This window comes from Garra rufa, chromosome 14 (assembly GCF_049309525.1).
Source record: "Garra rufa chromosome 14, GarRuf1.0, whole genome shotgun sequence".
NCBI lineage: Eukaryota > Metazoa > Chordata > Actinopteri > Cypriniformes > Cyprinidae > Garra > Garra rufa.
This window is the reverse complement of record NC_133374.1, coordinates 20,581,671-20,595,732: the sequence shown is the minus strand read 5'-3', so window position 1 is coordinate 20,595,732 and position 14,062 is coordinate 20,581,671. Positions and strand designations below refer to the sequence as shown.

Genomic DNA, 14,062 nt, shown 5'->3' with positions numbered 1-14,062 from the left:
AAGTCTCTTCTGCTCATCAAGCCTGCATTTATTTGATCCAAAATACAGCAAGTGCAGTAATATTGTGAAATATTTTTACTATATAAAATAACTGCTTTCTATCTGAACATATTTTAAAATGTAATTTATTCCTGTGACCAAAGCTACATTTTCAGCATTATTACTCCAGTCTTCAGTGTCACGTGATCCTTCAGAAATCATTCTAATGTGCTGATTTGCTGTTCAAGAAACATTATTATCATTATTTTCAATATTTAAAACAGTTAAGTAAATTTCTTTGATGAATAGAAAAAGATCCAAAGATCAGCATTTATTTGAAATAAAAAGCTTTTGTAACATTATCTACTATACCATTTAAAATTTTGGGAAAGAAATGATAGAAATTAATATTTTTATTTAGCAAGGATGCTTTAAATTGATCAAAAGTGATGACAAAGACATTTATAATGTTACAAAAGATTTCCATTTCAGATAAATGCTGTTTTTCTGACATTTCTATTCACCTGAAAAAAAATCTACTAGATTATTAGAATGATTTCTGAAGGATCAAAAATTCCGCCTTAAAATCACAGGAATAAATTACATTTTAAAATATATTCAAATATAAAACAGTTATTTTTAATAGTAAAACTATTTCAAATTTGTACTGTTTTTGCTGTACTTTGGATCAAATAAATGCAGGCTTCATAAGCAGAAAAGACTTAAAAAACATCAAAAATCTTACTGTTCAAATACTTTTGACTGGTAGTGTATCCTGAGATAATTTTACATCTGATGGCCACCAAAAGCAAAACGAGACGATGGGTTGTTATTAATTCCATTATTATCCCAATCAATTCCAATGGCGTTGGTTTCTGCAGCTGTAGTTCTTAACGCAGACAGCAGGTGTCGCCGTTTCTTCTCACTGAACAATAAGCAGCATGAGGCCAACCTACCGCCTTTATCACTATATATTTACAACAGTGCTCGCCTGTTCACGTTCAGCTGCGCCCATCTAGAGGATAGAGCGAACAGAAACAATACCGTTCCCTGCCAAAAAACTGGATATCTCACAACGGTGAGTGCAGCCGACTTTTATGTATATATCCATTCATGTTTAATTTCTGTAAACGAGATAACATCCAGATATTTTCACGAGGAAAAATCTCATGTCAGGGATGTGAGCCTGGGATCAACAGCAGTCCGCTGCTGGATATAGAGGCGAAGAAAGGACCCTTATCAGCCACTTACTCATGCTAACTGACTGACCTGCTAACTGTAGCCGGAGGATTGTTACATTCACTGTTCATTAGCTCCATTACGGGTTTATAGGCTCGGTAGTTTCACGTTAAAATCTGTATACTCTGGTGGTCCGTGTTTAACAGTTTCAGTCCGTGTCCAGCTAATTTAAAGGCTTAGCGGCTGATCTGGAGCGTTAGCGTTTTGGCTTTCCTGCTGCAGATGATTGACGAGTCTCTCGCTGCTCTGGTTGACTGACCGGGCAAATTTAAATTCGTAGGTTTCTTGTCCAAACGAGTTTCTCTTTAATGCGACTCACGCCTGGCTTTTATCTGTCTGGCCTTTAATGCGTCAATGATACAATGTAGCAAACCGCAGGCTTATACATTGTAACAAAATTATTTATTATATTGTAGCACAGTCGCCCTCACTTTCCTTTCATGTCAGTGGTCAAGTGCAAGTCCATCTGTTACAACCGTATTGCAATGAATCATTACAGAAATTGACAACAGTCTCAAAATTACTTTTAATACAACGATTGCTTACTGTTCTGTTAAAATGAGCTTTCAGAAACGTTTTTGTCATTCTCATGGCTGTGTAGTTTAATACTGTATAATGTTATCACAATTATTGTTGTAGTAGTCAAAACTATAGTAGAGAAGTTTACATACCATGATTTCATGTACAGTCGAGGTCAAAAGTTTACACACACCTTGCAGAATCTTGCAAAATGTTAATTATTTTACTAAAATAAAGAGGGATCGTACAAAATGTAGGCTATGTTCTGAATAAGGTAGTTCACATATTTACATGTATTCCACAAGAGAAATTCCACAACTGTGTTTTTTTTTGTTTAGTGATAGTTGTTCATGAGTCCCTTGTTCTTCAGAAAAATCCTTCAGGTCCCACAAATTCTTTGTTTTTTTTGGCATTTTTGCGTATTTGAACCCTTTCCAACTATGACTATGATCTATCTTTTAACACTGAGGGCAACATATGTGACCCTGGACCACAAAACCAGTCATAAGGTTAAATTTTACAAAACTGAGATATATACATCATATGAAAGTCCAATAAATAAGCTTTCTATTGATATATGGTTTGTTAGGATAGGACAATATTTGGCCGAGATACATCTATTTGAAAATCTAGAATCTGAGGGTGCAAAAAAAATCTAAATACTGAGAAAATCACCTTTAAAGTTGTCCAAATTATGTTCTTAACAATGCATATTACTAATCAAAAATTACATTTTGATATATTTATAGTAGGAATTTTACAAAAAATCTTCATGGAACATGATCTTTACTTAATTTCCTAATGATTTTTGGCATAAAAGAAAAATCAATAATTTTGACCCACACTATGTATTTTTGGTTATTGCTACAAATACACCCCAGCGACTTAAGACTTAAGGTTTTGTGGTCCAGGGTCACATATATGCAACTATTACAAAAGGTTCAAACACTCCCTGATGCTTCAGAAAGAAAACCAATGCATAAACATCAGTGAGCGTTTGAACCTTCTGTAATAGCTGCAATTGAGTCTCTCAGTTGTCCTCAGTGTGAAAAGATGGATCTCAAATCATACAGTCATTGTTGGAAAGGGTTCAAATACACAAAAATGCTGAAAACCAAAGCATTTGTGGGACCTGAAGGATTTTTCTGAAGAACAACAGGCAGTTTAACTGTTCAGGACAAACAAGGGACTCATGAGCAACTATCACTAAAGGTCAGTATAAAATAAAAAATAACATGGATTTTGTATGATTCTTCTTATTTTGGTAAAATAATTAACATTTTGCAGATTCTGCAAGGTGTATGTACATTTTTGACCTTCAACTGTGTGTATACTGTCTGTCAAAAGTACTTTGTTTTTAAATGAATAATTTTATTCAGCAAGGATTTATTACATTGATCAAAAGTGATGGCAAAGACATTAATATTGTTACAGAAGTTTAGTATTTTAAATAAATGCTGTTGCATTTTGGAAGTGGGTTACCATAGAACTGTTTTGTAGGAGACTTTTTCTTTTCTAAGCTAGTTCAGACATGCTAAACATATTCAAAACTGTCATGAGGGTAAAAAAAAATCAAGCTAATATTCTATGCTATTAAGAGACTGATGCTAATGTAAATGAGAATAACTCATTGGACCAATGCACTGAGCATTATAGCATTATTATCATAATAAATGATAATGCCTTTATTGTTTATACAAGCTACATGTAGTTTTTTGCTTTTACACTACCAGTCAAAAGTTTTTAAATGTTTTTAAAGAAGTCTATTATTGGTCACCAAGCCTGCAATTATTTGATCCAAAGTACCACAAAAACAGTAAAATTTTGACAAATTGGTACAATTTAAAATAACGGTTTTCTATTTGAATATATTTTATAATGTTATTTATTCCTGTTATTTTCAAAGCTGAATTATTATCATCTTTATTTCAGTCACATGATCCTTCAGAAATCATTCTAATATTCTGATTTGCTGCTCATAAAAACATTTATTGTTTTTTTTTGTTATTAATATTATGTTGAAAACAGCTGAGTAATTTTTTCAGATTTCTTTGATGAATAGAAAGTTCAGAATAACAGCACTTATCTGAAACAGAAATCTTTTGTAACATTATAAATGCCTTTATCATCACTTTTGATCAGTTTAAAGCATCCTTGCTAAATAAAAGTATTAAGTTCTACCCCCCCCCCATAAAAAAATTATACTGACTCCAAGTTTTTGAACGGTGTAGTGTATTATGTTACAAAAGCTTTTTATTTCAGATAAATGCTGATCTTTGGATCTTTCTATTCAACAAAGAATCCTGAATAAAATACTCAACTGTTTTAAATATTGATGATAATAACAATAAAAAAAAAATGTTTCTTCTGACATTGAAGACTGGAGTAATGGTGCTGAAAATTTAGCTTTGATCACAGAAATAAATGACATTTTAAAATATATTCAAATAGAAAGCAGTTATTTTAAATAGTAAAAATATTTCAGAATATTACTGCTTTTGCTGAATTTTGGATCAATTAAATGTGGAAGAGACTTCTTTAAAAAACTTACTGTTCAGAAACTTTTGACTTGAAGTGTATATGTTAATGTTGACCTCAAATTATGAGTAGTACTAGAACTAGTAGAGTAGGTAGTATTAGGTAGTATCACCTTGCATTAGGCATGCGTTGCATAAAGCCTTTTATGGGGAAGAATTGCCTGAATTGCCTTCCTGTATTATGGGGAAGAATTTGGCCCCTTGTTAATGGAACTTGTTTGGATGATGAAGTCTCCCGCTGGTGGGAAAATAGGAATGTTAGAGGCCCGTGGCTTTCATAGCACCTCCCTAATGCCTTAAACCCTGTTTGTTTCACATCCTTATCATGAAATAATGATATGGTATCTTCATTACTCTAAAACCAGTCAATATTGCTGTTCTGGTAAATATTGTCATGCCACATTATGGTACAGAAATTCACTCAGTCATTTCTAGATAATTTGGCTTTACTTTTATACAAAATTATTGGGTATTGTAAAGCAGGATGTTCATTTGTAGCTCAGTAGGGAAATATGATTTGACTGGTGTCTAAAAGATTTTAATTGTCCAAGGAAACATCAAAAATGATACGATTATTGATGCTTTGTTATTTTTCTCTTTTCAGGGAGCCATAAGTAATCCATTCTGGATGTGCAGAAGCCACTCTGTCTCTGTATGGAAAAATCGCTTACTTGTGAAAACATTGGAGCTTCTATAGTGGAACGTAGACTACTTTCAGGGACAGTATGTTTAACTTGATGAAAAAAGACAAGGAGAAGGATGGCGTTAGGAAGGAGAAAAAAGACAAGAGAGACCGTAGGGAACGGATGTCAGCAGCTGAGCTGCGAAGCCTCGATGAGATGAGCATGAGACGAGGTTTCTTCAATCTCAACCGGAGCTCCAAACGGGACTCCAAGAACAAGTTGGAGATCTCGAACCCGATTCCTATTAAAGTCGCCAGCAGCACTGAGCTCAACCTGACTGACATAGAGTCGGATGGCCTCAGTAACCGCAGCAGCATGGTCCTGGATGCAGACCAGCTCAGTGCGGCCAGTTCCAGCGATGATCTGAAGGGTGATTACAGCCAAGATGTCCACAGGAGCTCTGTCAAGGAGCGGGCAGCCAGATTCGGCTCCCTCGCCATGCAGAACTCACAAATGGGTTCCATCATGAAGCGCTTCTCCTTCTCTCAGAGGAATAAAGATGAAAGTCCATCCGAAGGTTCCACACCTTCTGGGCAGAACTCGGCTGCTCCATCTCCACAAGTAGAAATCAAGATCTTTGACCCCCAACGTAAACCAAGTCTTCAGCATCAACATCATCAGCAACAGCCTCCTTCTGGAAAAAAGGTGCAGATTCCTGAGATTGTGGATAAGACGTTTCCAGCGGATCTCCGCTTGCCTGCTGTCGTGCCTCCGCAGACGCCCGAAGTTCGGGAGCTGGTTCTACAGAGGCGGAACACTGGAGATTTTGGATTCTCCTTGCGGCGCACCACCATGTTGGACCGTGGCACGGATGGAGGGGTGTATCGCAGAGTGGTCCACTTTGCAGAACCAGGTGCTGGCACCAAAGACCTGGCTCTTGGTTTGGTTCCTGGAGACAGGCTGGTGGAGATCAATGGGCGAAATGTGGAGAACAAGAACAGGGATGAGATTGTGGAGATGATCCGGCAATCAGGCGACACTGTGCGCCTCAAAGTTCAGCCCATCCTGGAGCTGAGCGAGCTGAGCCGATGCTGGCTGAGGAACACCGAAGGGCTGCGTCGGGAAGCATTTGACGTAAGTCCACACTTTCTCTTTCTTCACTCGTTCATGATCGCAGTCTTTCCAGGCAACTCTCCACAAGCCTGCCCAGCTCTTACACATATGGAGCCAACTGGCTCTTCTCGAGAGTACAAGCACATCATTTAAAATGAACATGTTCTTGTGCAACAGGAAGCAGATTCCTTTCCAGGATGAACATCTGTCACAATGTGTCTAACAGAATCTTTTCTTTCTCCAGCTTTCCACAAGTGATGGCTTTGAAAGAGTTTTGTTTGCTTTTTTCTTCGCAGTTTGTTGTGCAATAGTTGGATACTCGATAGTAAATTCAGAATTTTCCCCATGGAAATTTCACATGCAACGGCACAGTCCACAGTTCCGTTTTGGTATGTAACTATAAATTGCACTTGCTGTTGACGCTGGTCAGGCGCATTTTCTTGCACGATGATGAATGGGCGGCCCCGCTCTTTCGTTTTTCCTTGACAGAGGGAAACCATTGAAACTTATCAGTTATGCTATGCGCTGCTTCCTTGTTGGATAACAGATAAGAACGCCACTTTGGCGTAAATGTTTTATTTTCCCGAGGATGGGCGGAGGTTGTGTCTTTATTAACTAGCATGTGTGCCACTACTTGGCTTGATCCAATCTGGCATGCTGTCATGCCAAGTTGCACATGTTGATGCTGACACGACTCAAAGCTTCCTCCTACAGTAACCGCTGAGCACATTATGTAAGACTCTTTGATAACTACACTCATTGGATTGGATTCCTAGCATTAAGCAGTATTGTTTACTTGCTTGGGAAATGGTACATTCAATTAACATACTCTTTTGCTGAGTAACGTGCAGTTTGGAGACCTCGATAATTTGTTTAAAGGTGTTCTGGAGCTGTCTGTGAAATAGGAGAGCACACAACAGAGAGGTGTGACACCCAAATGGCTTTGAAACTGTGAATCAGAGTGCATCTGAATCATTAAATATGTTTATATGGGGAAGAAAGGTGTTGGCTGTTTAACAGTCATTCCCTTCAGTTTGCTGTTTGCTCAAAATTAATGTTTTAATGATCCCTTTGCAGCTACTGTAAATTTCTTCGGGGGGTTCACAATCCTCTAAGGGTTCACAAGAACACTGCTCTGGGTTTACAAGATTGTGATAGAAATGCAATGGCCAATTAAAATCAACAAATAAATTTAAATAAAATACTAAATAACATTTAAATTAGAGCTTAGTTGTGATTCATCAAATCAAAATAAGTTTGTCCGCATACTGTAAGTGTGTACTGTGTATATTAATTATGTATATAAATACACACATGTATATATTAAAAAATGATATGTATTTGTATGTAAACAGTTAAATAAATAAATTTTTTAAATCTCTAAACCTGTAAGACAGGGGTGTCCAAACTCTGTCCTAGAGGGCCGGTGTCCTGCAGAGTTGAGCTCCAACTTGCTTCAACACACCTTCTGAGAAGTTTCTATTATGCGTAGTAAGAGCTTGATTAGCTGGTTCAGGTGTGTCTACTTGGGGTTGGAGCTAAACTCTGCAGGACACCGGCCCTCCAGGACCCTGTTGTAAGACATTTGTTCATTTTTGGAACATAATTTAAGAGATATTTGATGAAATCCAAGAGCTTTCAAAATGCAAAAATAATGACTATTCAACAATTTCTTCTCTTCCGTTTCAGTCTTTGACATGCGTTCACAACAGTACCATGACGCATGCACAAAAAGTATTCTCATAGCTTCATAAAATCACGGTTGAATAGGGATAATAATCAGTAAAGATATTATCAGTATTGTGATGGCAAAACTGTCTCGATGTTATCGTGGTCACATTTTGTTTTCACATTCAGTTTTCCGTTAAGATAAAATCTTAAAAGTGCAGCATGAATTGCTGAAGCTAGTGGTTTAAATGGGTAATGTTACTGCAGTCCAAATTCTAAATGCCTCTTTCAAGTGTCAAAATTAGGAAAGAAGTATCATAATTTCCCTACTGTAGTGTAAAGCAAAATAATATACCTATGGAAAATTAATTTTCTTTTATTTTACAGTGCAATTGTTTTACAATATATGGCTATTAATGTCATTGTTTTTTGTTTTTATTATTATTATTATTATTATATTCTAATTTGTTTGTCTTCCTAAAACACTAGTGTGAATGTAACTTAGACTGAGGCAATATATCCCAAATTAAAAGAGGGTACCCCTTTAAAGGATAACTATTGCCAAAATGCAACCTGGGCAGTTTTTTTTTTTTACTGTAAACGAGACAAACTTATATCTAAAAGCATAATTATGACAAACGAGCTGTTTTTGAGATTGACCGTGATTTCATTTTGTGGTAAATGGCAGGTGAACGGGAGTTCTAGGGGCATAACTTTGAGCGTATCAAAATCGATATTTTTACAACACTAAGAAGGCTCGACACACCATGACACTTTGCTCGAAGTATCGCCTGGGTCTCTACACATGAACTCGAGCATTGAAAACATTGTGTACACAGAGTTTTCTAAAAAGAAAGTTTTTGAACAACTCACTTTCACTGTTTGAGTTTCCGCTTGCGGCCGTCTTGCCAGTCAAGAGGTGTCGATCTCCGAATGCGAGGATGGATAGCTCCTAAAGCATATTTCCATATAAATGCACGGCTAATTCATCAAAAACAATATTAACCTTCTAGTTGTAAAAAGAGCCTCATAAAAGCCCAATATTTCGTCCTATGGAGTCCATTCATTCGCATTCGGAGATCAACACTTCTTGACTGGCAAGATGGCTGCGAGCGGAAACTCAAACAGTGAAAGTGAGTTGTTCAAAACCTTTCTTTTTAGTAAACTCTGTGTAAACAAAAAATATCGATTTTGATGCGCTCAAAGTTATGCCCCTAGTATCCCCATTCACTGGCCATTGACCACAAAATGAAATCACGGTCAATCTCAAAAACGGCTCGTTTGTCGTAATTATGCTTTTAGATATGTTTGTCTCGTTTACATTAAAAAAAAAAAAAAAAAACAGCCCAGGTTGCATTTTGGCAATAGTTATCCTTTAAAGTTCAGGTACAAATCAATTCAAGTTTTCTTCGTTAAGAACATGGATTGTAGCTCTCAATTTTGAACTCTCTTTTTTTCCAATTCTTCATTAGTCCTTTTTTTTTTTTTAAATATCACAGTCAATATTGTATCGTGGACTTCATATCACTATCATGAGATTGTTACATACCTACGGTTGAACCACAAATGTCACATGGAATAATTTATCTTTAAAATGTAGAAAATTCTTTTTTTTTTTTCAAATCTTCATTAGTCCTTTTTTTTTTTTTTTTTTTAAATATCAGAGTCAATATTGTATCGTGGACTTCATATCACTATCATGAGATTTTGATATCGTTACATACCTACAATTGAACCACAAATGACACATGAACTATTTTATCAATGTCCTTACTACCTTTCTGGGCCTTGAATGTGTCAGTTGCATTGCTGTCTATGCAGAGTCATAAAGTGCTTGGATTTCAACAAAGAAGATGAACAAAAGTCTTTTATGGTGCGTTCACACCGGACGCGAATGAAGCGGCAAGCGCGAGTGAAACGCGCGAATGAGGCGGCGCAAAACGCGCGAATAGCTCGAATGAAGCGACGCGCATTGAGCGTTTCAAGCATTGAGCGTTTCAAGCGATTGCCGTGCGTTCAAAAATCTGAACTTTGGCGAAAATCCGCGCCGCGTTAACCAATCAGGAGCTTGCTCTAGTAGTGACGGAGGCAGAAATCCGAAACAACAGTGGCGGACAAAATCACCGTTGCTGTCTGTGGTTACTCGGAGCTGTACGATACATCTTTGGACTTTTGTAGAAACAGGAATAAAAGGGATCTTGCTAGGAATAAAGTGAGTGAAGAGGTCGGATAATCTGGTTAGTTTTAAAAAACGCTCTTTACTCAATTTGACCTACATATACATACATATTGAGACTACAAGCAAGCTAAAGCTGGCAAATTGAGCTCATTCACCTATTTTACAACTACTTTCCCGCTGACGAGTGGCAGAAGCCCCTCCCTTGACGCGAATTTGCGTCTGTTGTGAAGAAAATGTCACGCGCGAATGACGCGAGTAAACTCAAATGTTCAAGCGTTCAACTACGCGCGAATAGCACGTTTTTTCCGCGCAAGTCGCGTCCGGTGTGGAACGACATGAGGGTAAGCAATTAATGACAGAATTTTCATTTTTGGATCAACTATAACAGATAATCACAATACTTGAAGTACAACTTAACTGTGTTGACTAATTGCGTCATCTCCTTCAGAAACTCTTTGACAGCAGACTTGTGTCAGAGCTTTGTAACACAGACATGCTCAGACAGCTATTCTTACAGCTTACGGATTACAATTAAATCAATTCACCTCTAAACCAAAAAAATCTATTGAATTAGCAGAAAACTGTATCGGTGATCTTGGTTGAGAAAAAATTATAAATCCCAGCCTTTGGCAATTACTTTTGTAAAATGTTGGCCATGTGATCATTTGGGTTCAAGTGTTTTTGTACTTGTTTGAACAGACCCTCATCTCTTTGTAGTTAGTCATGGCCTAGAGCAGGTGAAGAGCAGCTGTGCTTCTGAAGGGCAGACTGACCTACAGATGCCTGACAGCACAAATACAGAGTGATTTATCATCAGATTAATCATCGTCCTAATCATTACTGCATTTGCATGATAGAAAATGAGTTGTATAGCCTAGAGTAAACTAAGAAGGACCTGCTTCCCAGGTTGAGCAGTTGTGTTTGTGATAAATCTTAGCTCGAGCACTAACGTCAAGCTAATGGTATTATACTGCTGTAATGGGCTTAGAAAAATAAAGTGATCATCAGCCTTGCCTGTTTATGGAACCACATGTTTGTGAAGGACTTCCTAATGGTTTTTCCTATGGAATAGTCTTAACTCTCATTGATAGGCCAGATTTGTGGGAGCATCATGTGGCAGCACTTCCAGGAAAACCCGAGATTTGTTTAGCTTAGAGTTTTGAGTGATTCTTGTCCATTTGGTAACAGAGCGTCTCGTAACAATTAGAACCAACCGATTCATCATGTGCTTCTGCAAATTGGTCACTGGCAAGCGCCTCTATCTCATACCAGAGTGGATCTGCTGGGCTATTTTGGGTTTTACCAACAAACAAGAGGCAAGAGGGACTGCATAGTTCTTAGTCAGCCTCCCTGCTGTAGTCATTATGGTTCATTACATGGCCTCAGGTCAGTGGGAGGATTCTGTGCCGGTCACCCTGACTCTCGCCCCACTGTCTATCGCTCTCTCTTGTCTTTTGGCAAGCTGCGCTACAGGCATTGTCTGGAACATCTAATATGTCCTCTGAGAGCATTCATTTTGAGCTGCTTTTGTTATGGAGCCGTTTTAAAATAGGGTTTGGCAGGGGGTACTCTAGTACGTGAAAGTGACAGCAGTGATAGTTTATTAAAAGACAATATTTGCACTAATTAGTGATAGGCCAATATATTGGCCAATCAGATTATTCAGGTTAATTTTAAACATTTCTTTTGTCTGAAGTAGCGTTCTTTTGACTTTATCACTTCCAAACTCTACTAAAACTTGTCATTTTCATCAAACCCTAAAGACATATAGGTTATTCTGTGTTAAATCAAACAGATTTCAGAAACATCCTCAGCTTAAATTTTTGATTTTGCTAATATTTTTTTCTGAAGAAAGATAAACATGTATAGTGATGAAAACCAAAATATTAAGTGTGGATGAATATTTACTGAGTAATCCACTATTTTGTCAAAAGAGATTCAAAGCCAAATTACAAAGGGTTGACCGCCGAAAGATGGCAGCATCAAAATTATATTTTTACACAGAGATTGGTGACTCTATTAGTAAAACTTGTCAACTTTATCAATCATTCTTTATTGCGTTATGTGCCAATGGTGATCATTCAAAAACGCGAAAACGCCACTTTCCAAGTTTTTACTCCTCCAAAGTTTGCATGTCTGTAACTCAAGAAGTATTAAAGATATCTTAATGGCCTTTTAGATATTTGGTCTTAACAATCATTTCTTTTGGCATTTTCATTTTTAAGGGCATGCATGGTTCGGTTCCAGAGATATTAGAATTTCAATATGGCGTCAGGGGTAAATTGTTACATTTTACACATTTTTCAATAGTCAAAATCCAATGTGGGTCAATTTAAAAAAATAAATAAATATGATGCTTCTTTTCTTTTAAAGAGGAGAGAACAAATGTTGAAACTAGAGATGAATCTCATTTCTTTCTGTCAAAACAACTGCATTGAACATACCTGAGTGCCTGAAATATTATTTTTCCAAAGTTTACATGCCTATAAGTCAGTAAATATTAAAGATATCGCAATATGATTTTAGATTCTAGTTCTTACAGAGAGCAATTATTGACACAATTTTTGTTTTCTTTGCACACAAAGAGTTTTCTTGTAGCTTAATAAAATTACAGTTAAACCACTGATGTCACATGGACTATTTTAACAATGTCCTTACTACCTTTCTGGGCCTGAAACGTGTCAGTTGTGTTTCGTTCTATGCAGGGTCAGAAAGCTCTCGGATTTCATCAAAAATATCTTAATTTGTGTTCTGAAGATGAACAAAGGTCTTACAGGTTTGGAATGACATGAGAGTAATTAATGACAGAATTTTCATTTTTGGCTGAACTAACCCTTTAATGAAACCTTAGAGATCGCTGTCCCTCCATTGATAGTTGATTACATCAAAAACTCTTCTAAAACGCTTCTAAAAGATCAAAAACCGATCATAAATGAGATTCAAATGAATCAAGCATTGTAATCCACATCTTTTGAAGAGACAATCTTTCTATGGACTGGACTCTTGTAACAGATTTTTAATGGAGGGATAGCTATTTATTAAAATCTTTTCAAGATGCCTATCAGCCTAGTTTGTCAGACAGCCATTGACGTCAACGTTTAAGCCACAATTAGGGAGTGTACTTGTGATATGAAGCACAAAAAAGTAAAAAACACTGAAGTAGGGCTGTCTTGAGACATGTTTCCTATAGGTGAACTATTTTTGAATGCACATTCTTATTATAAGAGTGCGTTTGGAACGGAATATTTGACAAACAGGAAGTGAAAAGCTGGACCTTTGTTCTGGTATGGTGTGTCTCGGTTAGTCGTGTTTTGTAGCACGTGTCTGTGGAGGATCTGTGTTTGTCTGAGTGATGTCTGGAGTGCTGCAATGATTTGTGGGCCTCACTGAGCAGCGGGAGCCTTTCTCGGCCCTATTGTCTCAGAAAACAAATAGCAACAGCTTTATCATTAATCCAAATAAAGACGAGCCATAAAACAATCATGTCCCAGTGCAAACAAAAGCCAGGCGGATGGAGTTCACGACGGTTTTACTCTCATCCAACGGGCACAGCTGGGCCCTGCTGCTTCATTGAGAGAACTACATGCTTGACCTTTCACTTTCTACATCTTTATGGCTCTATGTTGCTGTGTTTGAGTCTTAGTTTTAACTGTGTTTTCAGGACATTGTTACATAAACTAGATCTTTACTGAAGAAACAAAATTGTTACATTTGTCGCTAGGGTGTTTGTTTGGTTGCTAGGTGATTGTTGACGCAATTCAAAAGACCAAAGGACAGTCTTTATTCTTTCTTGGTAATTTGATTACTAATAATATACACAAGCCATTTTGCTGGTTGGAAATATTTTTGATGTCCTTTTGTAATTGAGTTTGGCGAAGAATGCAACTAGGAACTTCCCCTTCGTTGCAGGAATGTCTTTGGAGTGGCTGAAGAATGGTATGTTATTCCCGCTGTTCCCTATTCCTTAGAAGAAAACAGCCAACATACAGGAAGTCCTCTATTCTTCTAGGCATTGACCAGTGTAGTCAGGATGTCCTGAGATGGCTGTGAGGAAGCCAGAATAGGGACAGTACAGACCCTGCTGAAACAAACAGGTAAAAAACGTCTATTTTCAGCTCTCAGTCTAGTCAGATGGTCTCTGTCAAGACAAATTTAGGCCTGGAAGCACATTTTTTCTAGTTAATGAGTCCTGGACATCGAAGTCC

The 14,062-nt window shown here is 37.3% G+C and overlaps 1 protein-coding gene across 3 annotated transcripts in view; it reads left to right on the top strand.

Annotated features, from left to right (window-relative positions):
* The first annotated feature begins 981 nt into the window (after window positions 1-981).
* Window positions 982-14,062, top strand: part of myo18ab (myosin XVIIIA b) — a 153,711-nt gene continuing 140,630 nt past the window's right edge. For all 3 annotated transcript variants that reach the window (XM_073818419.1, XM_073818418.1, XM_073818417.1), the window contains exons 1-2: window positions 982-1,057; window positions 4,879-6,031. In XM_073818419.1, the coding sequence (XP_073674520.1) occupies window positions 5,000-6,031 (1,032 nt within the window). In that variant the 5' untranslated portion in view covers window positions 982-1,057; window positions 4,879-4,999. The remainder of the gene's footprint in view (window positions 1,058-4,878; window positions 6,032-14,062) is intronic.